The sequence below is a fragment of the Equus przewalskii genome, chromosome X, assembly GCF_037783145.1.
Source record: "Equus przewalskii isolate Varuska chromosome X, EquPr2, whole genome shotgun sequence".
Taxonomy (NCBI): domain Eukaryota; kingdom Metazoa; phylum Chordata; class Mammalia; order Perissodactyla; family Equidae; genus Equus; species Equus przewalskii.
Genome location: NC_091863.1, coordinates 12,583,064 through 12,610,918, shown reverse-complemented (window position 1 = coordinate 12,610,918; position 27,855 = coordinate 12,583,064). Strand labels below are relative to the sequence as shown.

Here is a 27,855-nt window from a genome sequence, read left to right as displayed (position 1 = left end):
GTGACATTTATGTGCTAGATAGAGCTCTGGTTTATGGTCATCTCACAATTTAATGCAGCATCATTTTCGGTTCCTTCCTCTGCTAGTCGAATGCTCACTGCTCTCCAACCTTCTAACCTGCACAGTTGCTTGGTAACTAAATGAGTTACCACCTGAATCTATTACACTCAGTTTGGATCACTCCACTCATTCTGTCCAATTCCTGATGAGCATATCTGGAATTATTTATGCCAGGGAATTGCCTCAGGTCTCAGCTCTAGGTCCTTAACTATGCAAGTACCAGACCCCTCTTCTGTAGAACAGATAAGCCCTGTATTCATAAGTAGTTTGAAATGGTTATATGAGATAGTTAACACAGTTACTTCATTTCCAGACATCAACTACTAGGTACAACAGAAAACTGTATTACCTCTTGAGTTTTAAGCTGAGATTTGATTACGACAGGTGGCGTTTTGGGCCGTACTGCCTCTAAGAAGTGAGAATAAAAGAGACAATAATTGCTTGATTCAATTCTGAATACATATTATAACAACTAAAATACCCACAAGTATGATGATACTAAATAATTTTCAGAAATGAGCTTTTATGTTATGCTTTCAGTTTTTCTTAAGTTATTACAAGAAATAGCCAGGTAAAACCATCTGAACCTCTTTCTTTTGGGGATATTTTTAATATGTCGTCATATTCGATGCCCCTTAGATTTCCTGCAGGAAATAAATTTTGACTTCAGTGTTAGGAAAATTCATTAAAGGATAGTTCTGCTCTTTCTTTTAGGCTAATGAGAGTTAAGGTATCTAGCAAGTTTCCCTTTCATCACGAACGCTAGAAAGCACAAAGTAGAGAGTACTGCTCAGTCCCAGCTTCTCCTCTTTCTCACAGGCCACATTTTCTAGCTTATCCACCTTACTAGATGTGCAGTCTTTACTGAACCCTGTCTGGAGTCCATTTTGTTACACAGGCAGTGTTTGGTAAAATGGAATTTTCCAACAAAACTATTAAAAAGAAATACTAAAGAATGATAGACAATTGGGATTCATATTAACATCTACAGGCAAAACGCTAAATGTTACTGTGTAGAGCAACTTCACTACATTGCCTGGACCCTAAATGCAGGGTCAGGTCCTTTCCTAGTGGTCTGTACAACCTGTGCCTTAGGACACAATGTTTGGTGTAATCATTTAAAATTCCATGAATGGGTAAGTCTCCAGTTGTAATTAGTACCTATACACAAGTATTCATTAAATGTTAAAAATATGACACAAAATACACTTATTTTATTATTACAGATGTGAAATCACTGCTGATATTATAAAACACTTTCCTCAACAAGCAGAGGTAAACTGTCACAATAGGAAAGAGTCCAACGTGTAATGTAATAGTGCCTCGCGGGGAGCTGGGTATTTGTAACTTGGAGTGGACCGGAGCTCACTTCTGCTCTACAGGCTACAGTACTGGGGAAACGTCAGGTCGGATGGAAGACTGAGAAACAAAGAGAAAGGGTGGACTGGATTGGTGAAGGACAGAAGGTATAAATAAGAGGTAAGGAAACACATGGGAAGATGACTAGTGATCAAGGGAGGAATAAAAAGGAAGAAATTAAAAAACCAAAGAATGAGAAAAAGATAGCAAAGTCAAGGAAAGCTTGGGGAAGAGGTGTGAGTGGGGTCAGAGAGAGGGCAACAAGAGAACAATGAATATTTGCTCTGGAAAGAAAAGAATTTTCCATAAGATGACAAGGACATTTCTGGTACATACAAGATGACAAGCTCATCAGAGTCTCTAAGTTAAGAATATTTTTAAAGTAACTCTCTTTTGCACAGTGACGTCTCCTCTGAATATACCTGTCAGTGGCAACTCCTCTTCTCTGCCATGGCTCTTCTCCTCCTTTCCGGCAGCCTGCTGCTGGGCGGCCAGGGCCGTGAGCTGGGCTGACTGCTTAATCAGGGAGACCCGGTAAAAGTAGTTTCGCCAGAACACTTCTTCCTTCACGCTTTTAAAGACAAACACCACCACATTTGAGAATGCATGCATACAAACGCACGCAGGGGTTATCTGTTGCAGTGGAGATTGGAATAGATGATTTTTAGGGGCATTTTCAAACCCAAGTGAGGCCAAAGGAGGTTCTCATTTGCTTTCTTGTTGAAAGCTGAATAACAGGATAAAAAGAAGAGCTATCTTTTCCTCAGGAGCAAAAGACAACTTACAGAACACCAATGACATCTCAGGTATTTTAATGACACCAATACCACCTTCAGCAGAGGAAAAGAGGGTACTGTTGTGAAAGCAGCATAATCAAGCTGGGAGACTGGAAGTGGAGCCAGGTCTCCATCAATTACTTGCTGTTCATCAGAGGATTAAGTGCTTTCAGGCAGTGAGAAGAAAGGATTGTGGGTGGTGTTCCTTATGAAAGGAAATGTTTGGCAGTTTGCAAACAACTAGCAACCAGTAAGAGTTAGCAATGAGGTGGGAGATAGTTGCTAAAAAGACTGAAGTGCAGTTCAACCTGAGAACTCTCAGTGGTTCTCAAACTTGTCTGTATATTAGAATCACCTGGGATGTGGTATTGGTGCCCAAGTTGGGTAAGGTAAGTGTCCACACAAGGGGGTGGCCTGGAATGGGGAGTGAGAGCCTGAGCAGGGAGAGGAGGGTGTCTGAGCAGGGGAGGAGGTGGCGGTAAAAATGGAAGATTGGTTACACATGGGGGATTGATCATTAAGTAAAAATATTAAGGATAGTGGAAACCAGGTTTCTCACCATCAGAGAAGGGAGTTATAAACATTGAAAGGGAAAATTCTAGAATGATCCTGTCATGAGGTATCACTATGAACACATGGTTTTCATTCAATAGAGATGCAAATGAATGCATGTGTATGTACACGAGCACACACATATTTCCTACCTCTGTCCACTGAGTGGGCCAAGGAGTAGTGACACCTCAAGAGCAATGAGCATGCCTAATGCTCAGATCTTGGTTTCTAAACACCATTTTCCACTAAAAGGAACCAGAGCTCCTTGGATAAATGGCTGATTCCAGGGCTACAACAGGGAAAGAACAAGATGAGCCGGGACTATCTTGTGCCAGCAAGGAAGGAAGCACTCAAAGAATGAGTGAAAAGAACACAAAAGCTAGCTTGAATGAGCTCCCACTGGCCAAATTGGTAATAACTTGGGCATCAAAATAAATAACAATAGCAATGAATTATAACCATTGTGTAAAACAGGACCATGAGTCCATACAGATATAATACATGAATACATTGAAAGTCTGAAGAGGAATGGAATATTTACACAGTTTCAAAGTACCTCCCCAAGAAAATACTTATTAATTTCAAAGAGGAAAGGAAAAGTCTGGCAGAAACTACCTTCATTAAGTGACCAAAGAAGGGACAGGAATGGGATAAGATCACCATGTGCCACCTGATGGATGCAACAGACTCAAGGAAGCTGATGTCCATGTAAGTCTGAACTGGATCCTTTTGCTAAAAAGGATATTACTGGGACAAATGGTAAAACCTGAATAGGGTCGGAGAATTAGACAATAATAACGCATAAGTGACCGTTTCCTGATGTGGATGGTTGCGTCATGGTTGTGTAGGAGAATCCCTGTTTGTAGGAAATACACACTAAATTATTCAAGGGGGACGGGCCATCTGGTCTCAAATGATTCAGAAAAAAAAAGTTCATACTGTACTTCTAATCTTTCCATAAGTTTGTGATTGTTTCAAAATAATAAAAAACATTGATGACTGCGCTCACCTCAGAGCAATTAAATAAAAATCCCGAGCGTGGAAGACAAAACAAGACTCAACAAAAACCATAAAACGCACAACCCCCTGAAACCAAGGCCCAAGGAACGGCTTTGGTGACCTGCAGAGTGTGTGTCGGGTTTTGTTTTTTTTTTTTGCCTGGAGGAATCACACATTTTGTGTTCCAAAAATGTTTTGCTAGTAGAAATGACAAAAGGGTAGGAGAATGCCTCTTCACCTCCTGGTTTACTAGAAGAGATGCAGGTTCTTAGAAAGGGGGGAAGCCGAGGAAGAAAGCACGACAGAAGAAGACTGAAGGAGCAGAATAAAATCAGTGAGAACAGGGAGAAAATCCTGAGGCCCAGGCTTGTGAATGAGGACAGGGCTTGCCTGAGACAAGACATCAAAATCCATGGCTGTCACATCTGTGAATGGCAAAGCTGGACTAGGAAGCTAGCTTTTTAAGTGACAGAGGCAAAATGCAAGATTATCTACATATGCCAGGCTAGGTAACAAGATGACACACTGCTAGATGCAGCCCATCTTTTCTTTCATTAATTCCAACCTCATTTACCGAGTGCCACACGCATTAGGCCCCAGGCTAGGTGCCAGAGAGATTCTGGGATGAATAAGACAAGTTGTGTGCCAACAGAGATGGTCACAGGAATAATAATGACCTCTTCCTTGTTAAATTCTCACTGCACGCCAAGCACATTTCCCAAACTCACACGGCCTCCTAACTCTTTTTCTCATAACATCTCTTGGAAATAGTTCGGCAGGAGGGAGATCTGGCTGAACAGCAGTTTAAGGGGTCATGGCCGACCACAAGTTTAGCCGAGCAAACGATGGATGCTGCAGCTGCCAGAAAAGCTAACGAAATCTTAGGCTGCATTACAGTGCAACACAAGATACACTACAACATGCTCTTCTGCAATTAGACAACAGACCGTATTCACCTCGGGGAACACACTTTCAGAGGTAAATCACCTGCATGGTGAGGGGGTACAGAGACTAAGCCACCTTGGGAATAAATAAAGGAACTGGGCTGTTTACCTGGATAAGTTCAAGGGTCTTAAAACACAACATCACAGCTACACAAAATGAGATTAGCCTTCTCACGAGGTAGTGAGCTGCCTGGATATTTTCAAGGTCACTTTTAATTTTGAGCTCTATGAAATGTCCAAAATGAAAGAGGTGTACTATCTATCTACAGTGGATCATGGACCATGATTGCTCTCTTAATAAAGACAAAACTTGAGGGACCAGCCCAGTGGCACAGCGGCTAAATGTGCATGTTCTGCTACGGCGGCCCGGGGTTTGCAGATTCGGATCCCGGCTGCAGACGTGGCACCGCTTGGCAAGCCATGCTGTAGTAGGCATCCCACATGTAATGTAGAAGAAGATGGGCATGGATGTTAGCTCAGGGCCAGTCTTCCTCAGCAAAAAAAAAAAAAAAAAGACAAACACTTGAGCTGTTTTCCAGAGTCCTCCCTCTTGATGTAAGAGGAAGCACTGCAGAAATTTTCGGTTACCCTCCAGAGAGAGTCACAATGCAGATGACATACTCAAGGTTCTGAGAAGCCCTCTAATAAAGAAAACCATTGAATGTAGCACCTCCCAAATGTTTATCTGACCACTTATGCTTTCACTGACTATTTTAAGACATTAGTATGCTGTGAGCACCCTCTGGGAAACAATGGGCATATGTCACAATCTAAGGCTGGAAGGGACTTGTGATTTTCCTACTGTCGTCAGAGTGAAGGCCTCAGAGGGTGTCTGTGACGCACCAGCAGGGCTGTCTCATGCCAGCACTGCTGTCATTGGGAAGTGCTAACACACTAAAAGACGTTTTGAAACACAGAGCAAATGTTATTTTGTTTTATTTTCTAAATTGTTCCTGGTTAATGATGGCTTCTGTTCAGAAAAAGTGTCTCAAATGATCAAAGATACACTTCTGTATGTCAGAAAGGAAAAGTCCAGAAGTCCTGTATTTGTGTGTGATGGCTCATTTTTCTTTTATTCTGGAAATTTCAACGAAATAAAAGTGGAGAGACTAGAACAAAGAACCCCCATGTACCCATGACCTAACTCCAACAATCACCAGCATTTGCCAGTCATGTGTCATGTCCTCTCCCCTGCACACTTTCCTTTGGGTGGGGGTTGCAATATTTTAAGGCAATGCCAGATATCATGTGCTTTCATCCAGAAAGACTTCAGTAAGCATTTCTAACAGATAAAGACATAAAAAATAATAACTCTCATTTCTATATCATCCGTTACAGAATCAGAAGTAGGAAAGTGGAATTATATTACTCAATGAGCCGTCTACTTCGTCTGCAACAAATCAGAAATACTATTTGCTAAATACCAATTCTGCAAAGCCTTAAAAAAATCTAAAATTACTGTCAGAGAGAGGAAGTCCAGAATTGTCAATACTCAAAACTATGGACAGCTACATGCCTGTCACAAGCCCCTCAGGTCACATGTCCCAGCACCCCAGGGCCTCTGGACTGTTCCGAGAACCCTGCCACAGGGCCCAGAGAGCAGCTCAGGGTGATTCAAATGGTCTTCAAGATGATGGAGCCTTCAGGTGGGAAGCCCACCTCACCCCCAGAGCTTTGCTACTCTTCTCTCAGAAGGAGGCCATTATCCAGAATACGGACGATCTCACATTCTGAGACAAAAGAGCTTCAAATAGATACATACACATGAGCTGTTCAGAAGCCAGCTCCCAGAGTTTTCTGAGCATAATAGTCAGAAATAGATCAGATGGTAATTTTTTTATATCCTTAAATAAAAATAGCTATTTTAGACATAGTCTAAAGGTTAAATTTATAATGAGATTTTAGCCATAAAACATATACTTTTCTTTTGGGAGGGTGGGGGAGGGCTGTAGAAATTCATTCCCTTTATGGAGAAAAGAGTTTCACTAAAAAGAAAAAAAAAATAGAAAAGATTCTATATAACTCTTATTCCAAGTCTGGAAGAACACTTCCAAAGTGTTTTTCTTTCACAGATAGAAGACCCTTGCTGCTATGTGAATCAAAAGGCTAGCCAATATTTCTTCAAATCCCGATTTGGCCAGCTAAACCAAGCAAAATGAACACGTGTTTATCTGTGCTCCCTTTGAAAACACCATTAAAATGTTAGAAAAGGAATTAAGTAGATAAAAAACCCACAATGACAAACAGAACTGGTGAGGAAAACGACAGTGGAAACTCAAAAGTTGATGGGCAAATAGTAAGCTACTCTGCGGACCAGAGAAAGCTGTGCTGAGCTGCCTGCAGTAGGGGTAGCCAGCAGGAAGCGAGCCTGTTCATCAAGTGGAAGCCTGCAAAGGCCACAGGACAGGAGGAGCCAGGCACCTCTGAGGGCCGGGTGCAGGCTGGGCTCAGACCAGAGCAGCGTGGAGAGACCCTAAAGGAGTATGAGACGGCTCTGACTCCGGTGCCCCCTCCCGCCAGCGCTGCGTTCCCACCGGCAGACGGACAGTCCTGAGCTGCCCCACACTCAGGGACAGCTGGTGCAGCTGAGAAGGGGGTGTGATGCCACACTGAAGCCACAGGGGTCAGGTGCTCCTGGCATCCCACCTGCGGCCAGGCAGAAGGCTGAGGAGTCCTCTCGGGGAAACCACCAGGCCCCAAAGGCTTGTGGACACACAGCTCCAAGCACCCTTTCAGCACAGCACCTTCAGCCAGCAAGGACGCGTACAGAAAGCCTGCCACATGAAAGACAGAGCCCAAAGCGAACACGAAGATTCCAAGAGAAGAGCAGAGAGAGGAGAGCATCTCAAGAAAATGACACTTCACATCCTCAGAGAACAGGAAGACACCATAGCCACAGAACAGGAACATTCACGGAATAAGAAAGATGGCTGACTTTAAACACGTGACAGATGCAAAACAAGGGACTGGAATTAGAAAGGGTGAGGAAGAGCCCTGCGGCTGCAGAGAGGAAGGGTAGGGAAGGGGGCCCTGTGCTGACGGCTGTCAGGGGCATGTCACAGGAGACATTAGGCTTGTGCTGGAGCTTAAAGGACAAGCAGGGATTTGGGGAGGGGAGCAGGGCCTTGAGGCAGAGGGAAAGCTGCGGGTGGCAAAGAGAACAAGAACACTGTTGCCACAGAGCAGAGCCTGCGTGCAGAGAAGGTGGCAGCCCGGCCTCGTGGACCTTAATTTTATTCAGGAAGACATGGGCACATTTGTTCTTTCTGTAGGAAAATGCGTTCTACCCCCTAACTGCGGATAAAAGAGCACATCTCATTTCCACCCCAATTTCCTAGAAAGTCTGCTTTTGGTTTTGATTCTGTGGGACGTGTGCGTGTTGCTGAAGGGCTGCAGAGCCCATGTTTATGAAGAGAACCTGAGACCATCCTGGCTCCCATTCCAAGATTCTCCCTGAGACCATGCACATGAGTAAGGCCCTTCGAAAACACACATGCATGCTGCATGAGCAGCACCACTCCGGCTCGAGAACACACTGCTTACAGCTTAGGAACAAGGGCGAATCGCATCCTGCTCAGTAGCTCATCCTCCTGGAGCATGACCAGGGCGGTAGGGTACATCTGATCGAAGTCAAAATTAAACTGCACGCCAGCTGGAGGGTCACGAAGGAAATTCCTCTTGTCCTTTGATGAAAAGGGTAAAAACATGGGGAAAACCACAGAAGACAATTAATATGTAACAATGCATCACTGATTTGACAAACACTGAATTCTCCTAAAGAGTTCAGCCATGAAGTCCACAGAGCTGTCATTAAGCTGTCTGCTTAATAGAACAGAGAACAGATCCTTTCACACTCACACACACACACATATATTTGGATCAAACCATTTTATTGAGGGGCTTCAGGGGAGGGTCGAAGGGCTGCGAGGACAGTGAGATCTGACATCCTCAGCCTGGCCCGATCTCCCCAGCTTCCAGTCACTGAAAGCTCACATATCTTTTCACCGTCTCCACTGGAGAGAGTCTCGTGGGAGGTCAGGAAATTCAATTGTGTGATTAGTTAAAATTAGATAGTTTGAAATCATACAAACACGTTTGCTTTAGTGGGCATCTAGAGCACCTTTAGGTACGTGAAAACTAGTGTAAACAATCTTAGAAACATTCTAAGCCAAAGGTGAAGTCAGCTAACCATGGTGGTCATATCTGAAAAGTGAAATCCATGACCCGACTCAGTCCTTTACACTTTACAAACAAACAGCTTTTATTCCCTTCTAAAATGATCTCTTTAAACGAAATTCCTAGAAGTAGGATTTCTGGTCCAAGGCTACGATTGTTTTGATACACACTGCCCAAACTCTCCGGCAGAAATACTGTAGCAGTTTATACCGCTATTAACAATGCCCGTCAGTTTCATCTCATCTTGCCCATGTTAAATTTTAACAATATTTCTGGGTTTTGAGAATTCCTATATAAATAAAGCAAGAACAAACCTGAACCTAAATGGATTTTAGCTATTTTACCTTCCAATGTAAAAATTTCAAAGCCTGAAACTGTCCCAAGAATGTTTCACCTGTATTTCTATAGCAGCCTCCTAATGGGTAGCTGCCTCCAGTTCCATTTCTCCCACCCGTAACAACCCACTCTCTACACTGCCCCACGAAAAACAGATTTTACCTATGACCAAAATCCTTCAATGACTCCCTGTTGCCTTTAAGATAAAACCTAAACTTAGCAGAATGGTATAAAAAAGTCCTCACCAACTGGCTCCTGATCTACTTCTCCACCTGCATTCTATAGTCCAGTCACACCCAAATGCTTGCAAAACCCCTGCCCAAATGCCAAACCTTGCCCCACATCCCCAAACATCCCTGCACCCTCCTTCTAAGACTCAGCAACTCGGCTCCAGTGTCACCACTTCTGGGAAGCTTCCCCGGGAACATCCTTTTCCCTCTCCAAAATAAATGAACCACTCCTGTCCACTGCATCCTTATTACAAGACTTACTACAGGGAATACTACTGGATATGTACTTAGCAGCTCTCTGTAGTAAGCCTTCAGGCTCTTGGAGGGTGTGTCTCATTTACTTCAAGTCGTAGGTCAAGGTTTGGTCCAGACTACTAACGATAATTTGCTGAACTGAGGTCTCACAAGTACCTAATGACAACTGTACTATCAATTTCTCTTTTTTCTTTTCTTTTTTTAAAGATTGGCACCTAACATCTGTTGCCAATCTTCTTTTTAAAAATTTCTTCTTCCTCTTCTCCCCGAAGCCCCTCAGTACACAGTTGTATATTCTAGTCGTAGGTGCTTCTGGCGCTGCTATGTGTGGACGCCACTTCAGCATGGCCTGATGAGTGGTGCCATGTCTATGCCCAGGATCTGAAGTGGCAAAACCCTGGGCCACAGAAGCAGAGCACGCGAACTTAAACCACTTGGCCACGGGGCCAATCCCTATCAATTTCTTTTCACGCATTATGTGGCCCTAAACGGCTCCTAAATACAAGGAGCTTAAAGGGTTATTCTGCTATACTCTCTGTGTTGTCCTAAACTAGTGCCTGGTAAGTCAGAGAATGTAAAGCAACTCTGGCAGTGATTGCTAATTGCCTCCCAGTATCCCTTCCCTTCCTTTTCTTTCAGGACCACAACTCTTGAGTTCCAGCTGGGCATGTGGCCACTCAGCCAGAGATCGGATTTTCCAGCCTCCCTGGTATCTAGGAGTAGACATGGGCCTAAGTTGCTAAAGGGATGCGGGCCTGAGTGATAGGTGTAGTTTCTGGGTCTCATCTTTCAAGTGGTCTGGCATGCCCACCTCTTTCCCAACTCCCACAGGCTAGACCACAGTCATGGTTATGGGGAGCTGGCTTCACCATACAGAAGACAGACAACATCCTAGGGGCTGGTATAGGATAGGACTAAGATGGGAAGAACTTGGGTCCCTAGATGACTTCATGGGGCAAAGCATACCTACTTGGACCATCTACCTCTAGACTCTTACATGAGGCGGAAGGAGGGAAAAAGGGAGGGAGGGAAAGAACTTATAGCTTATTATTGTTTTTTTCTTCTTCTTCTCCCCAAAGCTCCCCCGTATATAGTTGTATATCCTAGTTGTAGGTCCTTCTGGCTCTGCTATGTGGGACGCTGCCTCGGCATGGCTTGCTGAGGGGTGCTAGGTTCGTGCCCAGGATCCAAACCAGTGAAACCCTGGGCTGCTGAAGTGCGGCATGTGAACTTAACCACTCGGCCACGGGGCGGCCCCAGCTTAATCTACTCTATTTTTGGATCTATTATAACAACTTAGTCTATCCCTTAACAAATTCAGCAGCCATCAGAAAGGACGTATCAAAGACGGTTTTAAAGGTTCTGGGTCATGCTGAAATCCTGGGAGCTCTCTCATAGGCATGTGTGCGTGCAGCATTCACTGCATCATCCAGTCAACAGGTGCTTGTTCGGCACCAGCTGTGCTCCAGGCACTGTGCCACTTGCTCAGCAGGGCCCAGGTACTGATGGAGTCCCCGCCTTCATGGCACTTACATTCCAGTTAGGGGGTAAGGGAGTGGGAAGAGAGAGAGACAAGGGTTTATATGGCTAAGGCTCTGAGATGGGGTAACTGGGAGTGGAGGGCTGAAAGGGTGGTGAGAGAAGGTCTCTAGGAGGAGGTGACATTTGAGCTGAGATCTTGTGGGATGGTGCAGGGTGGGGTTCCAGGAAGAGGGGAGAGCAAGCACAAGGCACTAAGGCAGGACAAGGCTCAGCCTGATTGTGCAGCAGAAAGAACAGTGGCTGGAGTGCTGGGAGTCAGGGAAGTAGGGCACGAGGGAGGAGAGATGTGCAAAGCCAAGGGCCTTAAAGGCCAGTGGAGGGAGTCTGGATCTTAGTCTACAAGACAGGAGATGCCATTAGAACGGTCTACGTAGGGGAGTGACACAAAGTGATTTATGCCATAAACGGACCCCCTGGCTGCTGAAATGAGCTTGTACTGGAAAGGGGCAAGGATGGGACAGCAGTCAGGATGCCTCAGGCAGGAGATGGCACCAGGACCACGGTGGTGGCAGTGGAGAAGTGGACTATATTCTGAACACAGCATTGTTAGGACAGAGAGGGGAGAGGTACAACTCAAGGAAAACTCCTAGGTTTGTGGGTAGAAAAAAATTGGCAGGTAACTGGAGTCTCATTCTAAGATGGAGAAGATGGGGAGAAGAACAGCCGCAGAGGACAGAGGAGCTGTAGGGGCTTTTCTGATGAGCATCTAAGGTTTGCCCTCAAATGACACCAACTCTCACTGTCCCAATTCCCTTCTGGAAAGAAGGAGGTTTGTGATGCCAGCATCAAGTTTGGCTGTAACATGGTGAACAAAATACATGGTGTTCACACTGAACTCATAAGAAATGCTCATGCCTTTAAAGGGTTTACTAATGGAAAGAAAAGCCCTTAAAATGCCCTAGAGGAGGGCAATGGAAGGGAGGGAAAGCCCAGATCTACGTTTGTTTGTTTTCTAGACTAAGGTTCCATTTATGACTTTGGTTAAAGAAAAAAAAAAAAAAGAGTAGGTTAGAAATGAAGCTTGAAAACCACTGACAGAGTAAAAAGCACTATTTGTTGAGTCCCGTGCCAGGCGGGAGCTGGGTGCTGTAGATAGAGATCAAAGCCAGCCTCTGCCCGCTGAGAGTTTACCACCCAGTGGAGGCTCAGATAAGAAGTGAGGGGCTGGGGGCCGGCTCTGTGGCTGAGTGGTTAAGTTCGTGTGCTCTGCTGCGGCGGCCCAGGGTTCGGATCCTGGGCGCGGACATGGCACCGCTTGTTAGGTCACATTGAGGCGGCGTCCCACATCCCACAACTAGAAAGACACGCAACTAAGATATGCAACTGTGTACAGGGGGAGTTTGGGGGGATAAAGCAGGGTAAAAAAAAAAAAAAAGATTGGCAACAGTTGTTAGCCCAGGTGCCAATCCTTAAAAAAAAAAAAAAAAAAAAGTGAGGGGCACATTTGGGAGTCTCGGTCCCCACACCTGCACAATGGGGACAAAAGCCCCTACCCACCTTGCAGACGTGCAATGAGGCTCAACAGAGAAAATGTGTAGGAAAATGCTTTCCGAAACTGTGAGGAGTCACCCAATTGTTAATTGGTATGGCTATGTTCCCTCTGAAGGCCTGAGAGAAATTTTTGTGGGCTAGCAAGTGGAATTTTACTTCTTTCAATTACAGCTTCAAACAAATACATATAGCAGTTAAAGAGAAAATTTAGAATAGAATCGTTTCATTCAGAAAATCAGAATGCTGTCTAGAAACTTCCTGTGATAGCATATCTCAAAAGATTATCTTAGTAACATAAAAGAATCCTTTTGGGCTGAAAGATTATTTTGTGTAACAGACTATACTTTTCCATTAAGAAAAAAGAACTTAAGGAGAAGCAAATTAAAAGTTAGTGAAAGAAAAATAGTGAAAATTGAGGTGTACATTCCTAACATCTCAAAATGTTTTTAAAATTGTATGGAAGAAAAACAGTCTTCCAAGGATAAAGTCATGATAGGAACAAAGTATTTCTATACAGGGTATCACAAGATACTTACAGCAGATAAGGCCAAGATTTGTTGTTGAATTGTTTCTTCATCATTACTATCAACCCATGGTGGCACTGCTGCTTCTAAAGGGTTTTTAATGGCAAAGAAGAAAAGAGAAAAACAGGTTACAAGGGTTATACTGCAATCCGTGGTTTGAAGGAATGAGAAAGTTTCCACACAACCATTTGAGCAATTTACTAACAAGTTCCAAATATGAACATTCACCATAATTCCCAGACTTAATGTATGAATCTTACGGACATATAGAGTTAGTAAAAAATTGGACAACACCTTGACGAGGTGACCAAAATCAACATACCAACAAAGGAGAGAGGGCCACTGTGAGCCTCCAGATGTGATACCCTGAGAAGGACACAACATCATTTATGTAGTATTCTGGCAAGAATGAATAATCTAAATCTAATCATGAGGAAATACCAGACAAAGCGCAAACAAGGAATGGTCTATTTAAAAATAGCAGGAGAGGGCTGGCCTGGTGGCACAGCAGTTAAGTTCACATGTTCCACTTTGGTGGCCCAGGGTTCGCCAGCTCAGGCCCTGGGTGTGGACCTACACACCACTTGGCAAGCCATGCTGTGGCAGGCGTCCCACATATAAAGTAGAGGAAGATGGGCACGGATGTTAGCTCAGGGCCAGTCTTCTTCAGCAAAAAGAGGAGGATTGGCGGCAGACATTAGCTCAGGGCTAATCTTCCTCAAAAAAAAAAAAAGCAGGGGAGGTATTCTTCAAAAATATTAACGTCAGGGGCTGGCCCCATGGTGGAGTGGTTAAGTTCAAGCGTTCCGCTTCAGTGGCCCAGGGTTACACCCGTTCAGATCCTGGGCATGGATATGGCACCGCTCATCAGGCCATGTTGAGGCGGCACCCCACACAGCACAACGATAAGGACCACAACTACAATATACAACTATGTATTGGGGGGTTTTGGGGAGAAAAAGAAGGGAAAAAAAAAGATTGGAAACAGATGTTAGCTCAGCTGTCAATCTTAAAAAAAAAAAAAATTAACATCATAAAAGACAAAGAAAGGTCATGGAAATGTTCCAGATTAAAGGATGCTAGTAGCATATGGGGCAACCAAAGACCCCAAATTGCTAAAACAATATTGAGAAAAAACAAAGCTGGAGGCATCACAAGCCCTGACTTCAAAATGTACTACAAAGCCATAGTGATCAAAACAGCATAGTACTGGTACAAAAACAGGCACACAGATCAATGGAACAGAACTGAAAGCCCAGAAATAAAACCGCACATCTACGGACAGCTAATCTTCAACAAAGGTGCCAAGAACATACAATGGAGAAAGGATAGTCTCTTCAATAAATGGTGTTGGGAACAGTGGACAGCCACATGCAATAGAATGAATGTAGACCATTATCTCACACCATACACAAAAATAAACTCAAAATGGATCAAAGACTTGAAGATAAGTCCTGAAACCATCAAACTCCTGGAAAATAATATAGGTAATACACTCTTTGACATAGAACTTAAAAGGATCTTTTTGAATACCATGTCTTCTCCGACAAGGGAAACAAAAGAAAAAACAAACAAGTGGGACTTCATCAGACTAAAGAGCTTCTGCAAGGCAAAAGAAACTAGGATCAAAACAAAAAGACAACCCACCAACTGGGAGAAAATATTTATAAATCATATATCTGACAAGGGGTTAATCTCCGTAATATATAAGGAACTAACACAACTGAACAACAAAAAAAGAAATAGCCCAATCAAAAAATGGGCAGAGGATATGAACAGACATTTTTCCAAAGAAGATATACAGATGGCCAATAAACACATGAAAAGATGTTCAACATCACGAATCATCAGGGAAATGCAAATCAAAACTGCACCAAGATATTACCTTACGCCTGTTAAAATGGCTATAATCACTAAGACTAAAAATAACAAATGTTGGAGAGGGTGTGGAGAGAAGGGAACCCTCATGCACTGCTGGCGGGAATGCAAACTGGTGCAGCCACTATGGAAAACAGTATAGAGATTTCTCAAAAAACTAAAAACAGAACTACCATAAGACCCAGCTATCCCACTACTGGGTATCTACCCAAACAAATTGAAATCAACAATGCAAAGTAACATACGCACCCCTACGTTCATTGCAGCACTATTCCTAATAGCCAAGACATGGAAACAATCCAAGTGCCCATCGACCGATGATTGGACAAAGATGATGTAGTGTGTATACAGGTATATATGTATGTATGTGTATACATACACACACACACACACACACACACACACACACACACAATGGACTACTACTCAGCCATAAAAAAGACAAAATCATCCCATTTGCAACAGCATGGATGGAACTGGAGGGAATTATGCTAAGCAAAATAAGCCAGACCGAGAAAGACAAACACCATATGATTCCACTCATATGTGGACTATAAACAAACACATGGACAAAGAAAACAGTTCAGTAGCTACCAGGGGAAGGGGGCTGGGGGGTGGGCACAGGGGGTGAAGGGAAGTACTTATGTGGTGACAGACAAGAAATAATGTAGAACTGAAATTTCACGATGATGTAAACTATTATGAACTCAATAAAAATAAATAAATAAACAGAAATAAAGGCAGCTAAGAGAGGCTGGTCCAGTGGCCTAGTGGTTAAGTTCGCACGCTCCACTTTGGTGGCCCAGGGTTCACTGGTTTGGATCCTGGGTGCGGACCTATACAAGCCATGCCGTGGAGGCATCCCACAAAGGACTAGAAGGACTTACAACTAGGATATACAACTATGTACTGGGGCTTTGGGGAGAAAAAAAAAAAAAAGGAGGCTAAGAGACATGACAAAAAAATGCAATACTGTACCCTGCAGGATGCTGTATTGAGGGGAAAAATGTAGAAAGGACATTACTGGGTCAACTGACATAATTAGAATATGCATATTATATCAATGTTGTATTTCCTAAAGCTGGTAACCGTACAGTTAGTGATTATGTAAGAGAATATCCCTAATTCTTAGGAAATACACACTGAATGGAATAGAAAGAAAAACACACACAGAGCAAGAAAGCAAGTGCAAATGATAACGCGAATGGAATACAAGTTTAACAATCTAGGTGGAGGGCATACAGGTGTTCTCTGTACTACTTTTAGTCTTGCAACTTTTCTGTAAATTGAAATCACTTTCAAACAAAAAGCTTTTATAAAAAGTTACTGTACTTTATTCAGGACAAAAGGTGACAAGGAGGGTGCAAAGGTGATAAGGAGGGTGCAAGATAAGTGATTAGGAATTGAGAAAAGGGTTGTCAGGAGTGAAAGCAAACGAAGAAAGAAATGGGCAAATCGGGGGGAATCAGCAACAGGCTGGGATCAAATCCTCACTGAGCCTTCAGACGCTAAATGCCAGGAATACCAAGACAACTAACACCCAGCCTATGTCGTTCTGGGCTCACAAGAAAAAGAGATGATTACAACTCAGCAGGATTATCATGCCAGACAACAGAGGGCAACCACCTGGAGAGGTGAGTCCCGCGGAGCTTTCTGTGGTGACTGGGAAGCGGATCCTAGTCTAGGAGGAGTTCAGTGGTGAGTGTGTGCAGGTGGTGTTCAGAGGGAACAGCAAGTGTAGAGGAGTGGAGGCTCAGCTCTACTGTCTGAGCCTGGAGCAGGGCAAGAGGGCAGAGCTAAGGCTGCGGAGGGGGTGGGCAGCACAGAAGATATACATGCAGAGGGTCCAAACAGTTTTGCATAAATAATCCCTTTTTCTATTATGCTACAAAAGTCAAATGGAAGGGACATCCTACTGCTGATAGAAAAGTTATGTGCAGCTTCCTTCCGCCGCAGCCGCCATTGGAGAGCAGCAGCCATGGCCCTGCGCTACCCCATGGCCGTGGGCCTCAACAAGGGCCACAAGGTAACCAAGAACATGAGCAAGCGGAGGCACAACTGCCACCGCGGGCGCCTCACCAAGCACACCAAGTTCGTGTGTAACGTGATCCAGGAGGTGTGTGCGGCTTCGCCCCGTATACGAGCGGCAAGCCATGGAGCTGCTCAAGGTCTCCAAGGACAAGCGCACGCTCAAGTTCATCAAGAGGAGGGTGGGAATGCACATCCGCGCCAAGAGGAAGAGGGAGGAGTTGAGCAACGCGCTGGCGGCCATGCGGAAGGCGGCAGCCAAGAAGGACTGAGACCCTCGCCCTCCCCCCAATAAAAGGCTTCGCGGAGGAAAAAAAAAAAGAAAGAAAGAAAAGTTATGTGCATGCATGGATGGACACATGGACAGACAGAAAGACACCAGGTTCATTCTTTGGCTCATCCTAAGCAAGCAAATAGTGGCAATTATAATCCAAATTCTCTTAATTATAAGATAGAATAAACATTTTCATACTTTTTAAAAATTAGGGTAAAGGCCCTTCAAAACTTGCTTACCCCATTTAACATGTTGGTCTCCATCTTAAGTCTATTCACCTTAGGCAGCCTGTCCTAATGCTACTTAGCCTCAGATAATGAGGCCCTCTCAAGGCCCAAGCTACTGGTATGGCTGCAAACCCACCCCCCCCATTGCTTCTCTCTTCTAGCTGTTCTCTCTCTTGGGTAAATGGGCACTGGTTTTGATGGCAGATTTGTTTCATGACTTACCAGCTGAGTGACCTTCAGCAAATTACTTAATCTTGCTGATCCTTCCTTTTATTAAAGGAGATGCTATACACAAACTGCCAGCCATGTGGCAGGCACTCAGAAACTGTCAATTCCTTCCGTTCCTCCCTTCCCCTCAACACTGTAGATGTCTGCTCAGCTCTCTTACTGCCTGACACACTTTTCATTGAGGAGCTCACCGACTCTCATGGTTTCTACATGACTTGACTAATAATCTGTATCACTAGAATTCTCCCCATGCTTCAAACTGGAATAAACTACTGCTAGACCCCGTTCAGTTAATTTAAAGCAGTGCTGACCAACAGAACTTTCTGCAATGATGGAAGTGTTCTGTATCTGCGCTGTCCAATATGGAAGCCACTAGCTCCTTGCGGTTCTGCGGCATCTGAAATGTGACTAGTGCCACTGAGTAACAGAATTTTCCCGATATGCCACCTGCATTCCCTTTCCTGCTTTTGTACGAGTTCCTCTCACCAGGTTATCTACTGGGCACCTCATAACTGAAATTGCCTCTAATCCTTCACACCTGTCCCTCACAGTTCTTATCGCAGAGGCACCAACCAGTTCTAACACCAAGTCTCCAAGCCAGGATCAAACTTACTGCTTCCCATGAATCACTAAGTTATGCTAGTTTGTATAGTTTATTTGTCCCAAAGAGGTGCTTCATACTTTTGAGTTTACCTAGTCGTGACAATGCCTGACAGGAACTTGCCACAGGACTAACTAGTTCTTTTTGAATTTGTGGCACTGCTCAAACCAAGCGAATTATTTCACACTTTTGCCAAATTCAAAGACATGAGGCTAGTTCTGTGTTTGAACACCACCAAACGGTAAAAGTAGGCATTTTGAGACTTTGTAACTGCAAACATTTAAACAAGCATTTGTCAGTAAAAAATGTATTAAGTTCCCTAAACACCCCATGACTTTTCACGGCCCTCTGTCACTCCCCTGAAAAGCTCTTTCATTTTTTTCTCCTGAAGAGAATGAAGAGGGAGCTAACATCTGCTAAGTGCCTATTATGTGTACAGGATACACTGTGCTGGACATGTTACAAGGTGAAAAATCAAAGCTTCCTCTCTCTCCTTCAGAGCCAGCTCCCCAGAGGGCTGTCACTGGCTGACCTCACCCACCATCCCAGGCGCAGGGAATGACTTCCTTCCTTCCTGCCAACCCCGAAGGTTTGTGAGTTTGTCATCCCAACTAGTCTTTGTGCTACCCAAAGACCGGGACTGTTACTGACACATCTTTGTATTCTCAGAGTCTCAGCGTGCTGTCTGGCATGCAATAGGTGCTCGATAAAATTTGGCAGGTAAGTCAGTCGTGTACAACAAACCTATACCATACCTGATTTTTTGGTATGCTGTTCCTCAACAAATTTTTTCTGCTCCTTCTGAAAATCTCCTATAATTGTCTGTTAAAAAATGCATAAAGAGTCACATTACTTTGAAAAGTTTATTACTAGATAATAATTACATTCAAGATTTCTGAAGTCTGAGACATCTGACTCATTTTCTTCAAATAGAAAGGCTAAAAAAGTGATATTTCCCTCTTTCCCCAACGAAAGGAGAAATTCAACATTTTCGAATTTTAAGTATACAACCCCCTTTATGATAGATTATCTTTTCAAATGCAAAAACAAAATGAGTTAAAAACTGAATTTTTGTGTTATTCCAAAAAACAATAAAAGCCAGGTCAAATCTCATTCTAAGAAATAGTACACACAACAAAGTATGTAAATAACAAGCTATCTAAAGTTTAATTGGTGACCTCCTTAGTTCAAATAATTACCAACATCAATGAAATTCCCTAGGCCTGCACCTTACCACCACAAAAAGTAAACAAACTCACTCCTTAGAGTCTTAACAGGGTTGTTCCTAATGGGCTAGGCCTTTAAAAATTTAAATGAATGATGCAAAGGCATAAATATCTTTGGAAATAGCTACAGTTTAAAATTAAACTCACAATATGAAAAGTTTAGTATTACCCAAAAGTATCAATGTATTTTAAAATACACTAAAATTAAAACCAAAGTTATTTAAATCAAATAATTTATATCATAGCTACTTGTTATATAAAAAGAAAGAGGGGGCCGGCCCCACGACCAAGTTCACGCACTCTGCTTTGGCGGCCCAGGGCTTTGCCAGTTCGGATCCTGGGTGCGGACATGGCACCGCTCATCAAGCCATGCTGAGGCAGCATGCCACATGCCACAACTAGAAGGACCCACAACTAAAAGTATGCAACTATGTACCGGGGTCTTTGGGGAGAAAAAGGAAAAATAAAATCTTTTTTTTTTAAAAAAAAAAGGAAAAGAAAGAAAAAGCTAAGAATCTCAACAACATTTTTTTTAATCAGAATATGATATCCTACTTGGGTTAATCAAGTTCATAAGAAGAAGGCATGATTATATTGGCTGTTAATGAATTTCATAAATTTTGACTTCCAAAAGATATTTAAATGTACCTTATCAATGATGTCATCTATCTTTCCTTCTTCTACTGATTTCTTTATCGTTTGTGCTGTTTCAGCAACTGATTCGGTTATCTTTTTTGTAGCAGCCGTTGCAAAGTTAAACAGATAGTCTGTAAAGAATAAAAAAAGAGTCTAGGCTCCATTCAAGTACAACGGTCTTTATATTGGTGATTTTCCCCTTAAAGAGCTCTTAGAAGAATTTTAAACCATAGGGCACGTTCCTTGTTAATTAGGAGTTGCAACAAGGAATGTGAAGCACTGACAGTCCCCCACTGTCTTGGTGGACTGGCTATCCATCCCGAGCCTCTACTCCATCTCTTTCAAAGACCATTAGCATACTCCCCAGTTCACCGGAGTAGCTGTTTCAAACTTGTCTTGCCGTTCCTCAGTCTCTAGTTCTAACCTGTCTCAGTCCCCTCCCACTTTACAAATAAGATCAAGGCTCTTTTTACTTTCTTTCCTTTCTAGACCCTAAGTATCCCGTCTTCATTTTCTCCTTTTGCCCTCCTATTCAAAGAAAAACCGTCCCTCCTTTCCTAGATTAACCCATCCCATGATAAATTTGGGGGAATTTTTAATAAGTAAAAATTTTGGAAAGCCCTAATATAAATATAAATCCTTCTTAACTAATAATGAGAAAATATGTAGAACAAAATTAAAACTGGAACACAAAAACTTTCACCTGTACAAAACAAAACAAAAACACAAAACTAGCTTTCCTGAAGACCTGAAAAGACATGTCTCAAGGCTCTATGGCACTATGGTATAAAGGACTGTACGTAGACGAATATCATTTCAAAGTCCACACTGTACACAATCTGTGCTGCACGAAGTGACCTCAGGCAGGTCTTGAACTGGACCTCTTGGGGGGATGTTCCACGGCAACTGGCCTTTGAATCTCCTCATCTCACAGGAAATACCCTGTCAGGCAGGGCAGTCTTGCCTCTGCTACTTACACCTGCTGAGAGGGCAGGTGGGTTGACTCTCACGATACTCAGGCAGGGAGAAAACCCCCGATAAGAATGGCAAAGGGAGCTTGGCATACCTGCTTAAATAAATCCCACCACTCTGTGGGTGGGATCACTTCCAGAGAATCAGGCAACTTGTCCAACTAGCTGGGAGCAGCCGTAGTATCTCCCAATCTGAATGACCATCTCTCCACTTCCCACAACCTTTACCATTAAAAAATCCACTCTCTCCCACTGTGCCTGGTGGTGGTCATCTGTCAATGACACCAACACCCCACTGTGACTATACCACAGGACACTCTTGTCTCTGGTCTCATTCTTGCCATTCTCTCCTCTCCTATTCTACATTCATATGACCACAAGAAATTCTTGAGTATCTCCAAGAGGCCTCAAATGTTACTCCTTGGTTTGACCCACTTTTATCTGCCCTCCCTTTATCTGGCTAATCCACATCTTGTGGGTCTCCGCTTACAGATCACTTCTCAGGCAATGTTCCCCGGCTCCTTGACAGAAGTAGGCGCCCCTGAGATGTGTCCTTTCAGCACCTGTGTTGCCCAATCACCAATATTCATGACACTCTATCGATTACTTGGTGAATCTGTCTTCTCAGCTAGACTAAAGGCCCATCCTAAGTCTCACTGGGGTAGGGACCAAGGCTGTCTGATTCACCAGTGTATCCCTGTGAGTGACCAGTAAGGCCTTGCTGAATAGATGAACGGGGAGTGACATAATGAGTGCTGAGCTTTAGAGAGAGCCTTCATTCCTCTTCGGTTATGACTAGTCTATTTACCCAAAGTAGTATGAGAAAATGACTAGACAGCTACACTACTTTGTAAAAATATTCTTTGCAGATACACAAAGAAATCTAAAGTTCTACAAGAGCAGGATTCCCTTTAAGGCTTTCTCAGGAATACGTTTTGAATTAGAATCATCATTTTTATTCTAAGGGAGGACTGTAATTTAAAAACTGGTATTTTAGCAAAATAATTTCAATTCTCAGATTTTCATGACTCCATGGGTGGCGTACACTGAACATATTGAGCATTAGAGAAAGCAGAGTTCTCACCCTCAAGGAATGCCCATTTCTAAACAAAGACTGAAAGACAACAAGAGGAGCAAGAGTATTCATTAAACAGGCACTCAGAGAAGGGAGGGAGAAGGTCCCCCAAGAGCAATTAGAGAGCAGCCTGCATTCCGAAGTCAGAGGGAGTGGGAAGTGGGAGAGCACGACGAGAGATTTTCAGGTAAGAAGCCCACAGAGATGAGAAGCGGTTTACTAATTTTGCAAAAAGATCAACTGACACCAAGTGAAAGACAGTTTTTATTAAGCGGCTAGAAAAAATTGAGACTAAGAGTTAACAGGAAGTAACAGGAGTACAATGGCCACTTCAGGAACTTAGGCACAGAGAGGGTCTGAACTGAAGCAGCAACCAAAGAAGAAAAGGAAGTCTAAGTAAAACGTCTGTGAGAGAGTACACTCAGCAACTTTACGGAAGGAGGGCCAGATCGCCAACATCAAAAGTAGTCATTTCACCTTAATTTTCATTACGTCATTTTAGTCTCACAACCATCCTAGGAAGAGGAGGTATAATCTTCCCAGTTTACAGACAGGAAAGCCGAGGCTCACAGAAGATAAATGATTCATCCATCAAGAGAGGGGCAGACCTTGCTGACTGCCTAGCCAATAGCCTATCTCCTTCCTCCCTGCCAAAACAACCCCAATTTTGGTGGGTGCTCATCAAACCTGGGGGTGGTCTTGGGGACCTCGGACACAATCAAGGTCTTCTTGTTAAGTCTGTTTGATGGACTTTCTGTAATTTGCAAATGACATCACAATAAAGACAAGAGTAGTGTAGGGAACTCAGACAGAGCCTATCCGCCTCTAAAGGGCAAGCTCATGCCCCAATCCCATACTACCTCACATCAGATGAGCAAGTGACAGGGCTTGCAGAACTCATGGAATGATGAGGGTAAAGGAAGTAGGAAAGTTCTCAAAGTTCTGAAAAAGCATAAATTTACCAAAGAGAAGAAGGCAGAGTTTAAGGCTTGCTGATAGAATACGAAAATAATAGGCAGATAGTGGTTTCTAAGGCATATACAGGCCATAGAAAATTAATATTCTTATGAAGAGGCTGCTTATTTTTTCAAAAATATTACACTTCATACAATTGTAGAATCTTTGTGTTGGAAGGGACTTTAGAGGTTACCTAATTCAACTCCCACCCAGGTAACCCCACTTCCAGAAATGAGAAGCAGCACACGACTTCAAAGGGCAGCCAATTATTACTGTCATCCATCTCTAATTAGAAAATCCTTTACACTTCCCTTGTCATTTATACCTGTCGGATTTAGACTTGTCCCCTTAAGTAACACAAAATGACTTATTTTCTACAAAAACACCTTTTTAGTATTGTTCATAAGCCACGGGATCCAAGCTCTTGACCATCTGCACTGCTTTCCTTGTGGCAAACCTGGCTTTGTCAACAGAACTGAAATGGCTATTTTACTTCTACTCAAAGCACATATATATTTTCCTACGTACACACTAACTTTTGGAGTCCTTTTAGTTATAAACTAAGCAAGCTGGGCATCTAGAACCTGAAATGCACTTTCCCTACAGAAAAAGAAGAGGATAGCCCTAATTAACACAGTTCCACTGCAAATACTAATAGCACTCTCATAGGAGAAGGAAGAGGAGGTGGCCCTTCTTCCCTTCCTGGGCATGGACCTGGATAAAGAGATAAAGAAAACAGACAAAGCTCTAATTTGGTCGACTTTAACAAAAACCAACTAACCAATTTGTGCTGAATAAGAAGTTACTTTGGGGCGTGAGGGCCAAGGATGGGAAGGTTTGGTTTTAGTGAGGGAGTGGAATGCAGGCCTGGGTGTCCACCACTTGCAACTGGTGAGTTGCCTATATTCATAAATAGGTCACCACAAACCAGAAGTATTTAGGGTCCAGTCCTGAAGGCAGGCACTCAACAAATGTTCACACAACAAATGGGACTCCCAGGAGATTCCCTAAGATTTTAAAAGGCTAAAGAAACTAATCTACTTAGTGCGAGTCAGGCTCAGAGATGTTTCACTTCAGTTTTCAAAACATAAATTGGCCTTTTTAAAGATAACATACCTCTTAGGATCAATAAGTAGAGATAAAAAACATCTGATCATCTCTCTCGTCTTTCTGCAGGCTTGGGTATAAACTAGAAACTTTACATCTTTCTAAAATCATAAATTTCAGAACCAAGAGCTCTCATTTATTCAGAAACTTTGCATTCACAATGTGCGTGTGGGTGGGGAGAGGGGTACTGGTGAGGGAAGAGACAGCCGGCAGCACTAAGCTCCAAAGTAGACATCCATATCCAAACATCTTTTAAAAACTATTCACAGGTCTTTATTACCAAACACAAACATGAGGTTGCAAGTTGACAATAAAGCCCTCACTAAGCTTTAAGAAGTCACTTTTGACACTCCTCTGAAGACAAATGAAGATGATTCTCTATGTTCTCTGAAGTTAAGTAAGCACCCAAACGCTGCTTTTCCTAATGTGGTCCCACTCTGATCTACCCCAACTACCTAACACAGCCTCTCTGCTCTAGGCAAGTTCATCTCTTCACATCTCTAGAATATTCCAAACTCCTTTCTTTCCCATTTTCTACACAGAAAATAGTTGTTCCCTCTTTAGTGATTTCTCTTGTGCTCTGTTTGGGGGCGGGGCCTTGGGCTGAGATGATGTACTGCCCGATTTGAGATGATGTCTATTTTCCCCGCCACGCCCCCCCCCACAGTAAACTTTTTGAACGTCCGAGAATTTCTTATTCAAATATGTGTTTCTCCACTCTTAGGCTCCAGTCTCCCCTGTGCGCTTGCCTTTTAATAGATTCTTAAAAAATACTTGCTGAATTTCATATCTACCTTTGCTGAAATTCTCTCACTTGTAGTGCTGTCCGCTTTAGGGCCCACCTTTAGTTTTCTTTGACTATTTAAGCCCGCCAAGGTCTCTCCAGAATCAGAATTACTAGAGCATGTGTTTCTTCTTCAAGCCTACTACTTCTACTCTCCTCCCCAACTACACTGTAAGCTCGGAAAGAGCATAGGCTTTGAACTTAGACTGATGTGGGTTCAAATTCCACTTCTACCACTTTCTGTCAGTATAACTTTGAGCCAATTTAACTCTGGGCTTGTTCCCCCCACTCACTGGGTGTTTAACAGATGAAATGAGATACCGTTCATAAAACATCTAGTAATGAAACTTGCACATCACAGACAGTAATTGGTAGCTACTCTCCCGCCTTAAGGAAAAAACTCCCATTCCACCTTTAAAAAGGAGATGAGCCTCATGGAGGCCTTCAGTAACTCTTCCTCAATCGCCATCGGACAACACATTCTGCCCTAAGGGCAAAAGGCACTTTTTCCAGCCAACTCAAGCTCCCAACGTCCCCTGTCGTGGGGGTGGAGAAGTGTGAAGGTGAAAGTCGGCGAGTTCGACAAAAAGATTCCTCGTCAAATCTAAAGACGTGGTGTCACACCGCTTTACTGCGGCCCTGTTCCCAATGTTTACACACTTTGCAAAGAATGACATGTCACCAGGAACTTCAGGCAAAGGATTTGACTGCTAGATGAAGCTTCAGCCTCGCCCAGATCCTCACCAACGTCTTCCGTTCCCGAGAGGACCGACCGACTGACACACCCTCCTCCCCTTCCCCCCACCCCACACCTCGGGACCAGTCGCGCCCACGCCCCGGGGGCGTCAAGAGGAGGGATGCGGGCACTGTGCGCCACTCCATGGTCCCGCGGGCCGGGGGAGACTCACTGCCGAGTCCTTTGGCCTGGTGAAGAAGCTCCTGGTCCCCCGTTTGCTGCGGTGCCGGCTCCGCCACCGTCTCGGAGCGTTGCTCGGGTGGAGCGTCTCCCTCGGGCTGCCCGTCTCCCTCGGATTGCCGGCCACCCGCCGCCGGCTGCTCCAAGCCAAACCAACTGCTCAAACCCCGGAACATCCCGCTCGCGGGGCCGCCGCCGCGGTCCGGGCCACTGGAGACCCTAGCGCTCACTGCCCGCTCCTGACTCCACAATGCGCGTCTCCCAGGGAGATGGCCGGAAGTGCGACCCCGGAGCAGCCCGTCTAGCCGTCTCCCCGCCTCTATGGCAACTCTGCCGCCTGCCGCTCAGGCGTCACTTCCTGCCAAAGGCCCCGCCCCCGCTGGCGGGTTGTTTCGGTAACTGCGTTGCGCGCGCGTGGAAAATGGTTAAAGGGTTTTCCCCACGTAGTCTCGCCCCGCCCCTATTTCTTCTTTCTCAGCTTCGTTGGTGACCGCCCTGGGCGTGTGAACGGCGTCTTTGTCACTCTCAGCAGCGTGGCTGGTGATTTAGCCTCTCCTTTTCGAGTCCAGCCGGACCGGCTCGCGGAAATCGATATCTTTATCCTCCTCCTGAGTCCAAATAAAAACTAGCCCGGGTGGGGCTGGCCCCGTGGCCGAGTGGTTAAGTTCGCGCGCTGCGCTGCAGGCGGCCCAGTGTTTCGTTAGTTCGAATCCTGGGTGCGGACATGGCACTGCTCATCAGACCACGCTGAGGCAGCGTCCCACATACCACTAGAAGAACCCACAACTAAGAATATACAACTATGTACCGGGGGCTTTGGGGAGAAAAAGGAAAAAATAAAATCTTTAAAAAAAAAAAAATAAAACTAGCCCGGGGCCTCTCGGTCCGACTACCGATTTACAGAGGGAATACAGAGGACAGAGGAAAGTGTTAGAGGACACCACGGGATGCGGGGAGCAGAATCTAGGCTGTGAGAAACCACAGGACAAACAACGTTGTTTCTTCAACTAAATTGCAAGGAAGTAGGGGAAGGGGAACCTATAGATTAAAAACGATTTAAGAGACATAACCCAGGGCAATTTGTGGATTTTATTTGGATTCTAATTCAAACAAACACATTCGGGAAAAAAATATGACATTTGTAAGAATCGGAAATTTGGGCACTAGATAGTTCATGAAATTAAGGGGTCGTTTTAAAAATTTTAATTGTACACATAAAGTTTATCATCTTAACCATTTTTAAGTGTATAGTTCAGTAGTGCTAAGTGCATTCACAGTGTTGTGCAACTAATCTCCAAAGCTTTTGTTGCAAAACTGAAATTCTGTATCTGTTAACTCCCCATTCTCCCCTCCCGGCAGCTTCTGGCATCCACGCTACTTTCTGTCTTTATGAGTTTGACTACTCCAGGAACACAATAAGTGGAATCACACCGTATTTGTCTTTTTGTGACTGGCTTATTTCACTTAGCAAATGTCCTCAAGGTTCATCCATGTTGTAGTATGTGTTAGAATTTCCTTAAAATTCTCCCTTAGACTACCTTTAAAAAGGCTGAATAATATTCCCTTGCATGTGTATAATACCACATTTTGCTTATCCGTTCATGTGTTGATGGATTTAGGAATTGCTAATTTTTTTTTAAAAGATTTTCTTTTTTCCTCTTTCTCCCCAAAGCCCCCCGGTACATAGTACATAGTTGTATATT

General features: G+C 43.8%; 1 protein-coding gene and 1 pseudogene across 2 annotated transcripts in view; one reads left to right on the top strand and one right to left on the bottom strand.

Annotated features, from left to right (window-relative positions):
- The window catches only part of SYAP1 (synapse associated protein 1), a 32,955-nt gene extending 6,341 nt beyond the window's left edge, over positions 1 to 26,614 (bottom strand). The window contains exons 1-7 of one of the 2 annotated variants that reach the window (XM_008544722.2): positions 26,145 to 26,614; positions 20,355 to 20,473; positions 19,236 to 19,302; positions 13,257 to 13,330; positions 8,234 to 8,373; positions 1,842 to 1,990; positions 410 to 468 (exon numbers count right to left, since the gene is read on the bottom strand). In XM_008544722.2, coding sequence (XP_008542944.2) covers positions 410 to 468; positions 1,842 to 1,990; positions 8,234 to 8,373; positions 13,257 to 13,330; positions 19,236 to 19,302; positions 20,355 to 20,473; positions 26,145 to 26,328 — 792 coding nt within the window. In that variant the 5' untranslated portion in view covers positions 26,329 to 26,614. The remainder of the gene's footprint in view (positions 1 to 409; positions 469 to 1,841; positions 1,991 to 8,233; positions 8,374 to 13,256; positions 13,331 to 19,235; positions 19,303 to 20,354; positions 20,474 to 26,144) is intronic. The other variant, XM_070603788.1, reaches the window with a different exon arrangement.
- LOC139080937 (large ribosomal subunit protein eL36 pseudogene) lies at positions 17,068 to 17,477 on the top strand (annotated as a pseudogene).
- Positions 26,615 to 27,855: the final 1,241 nt, after the last annotated feature.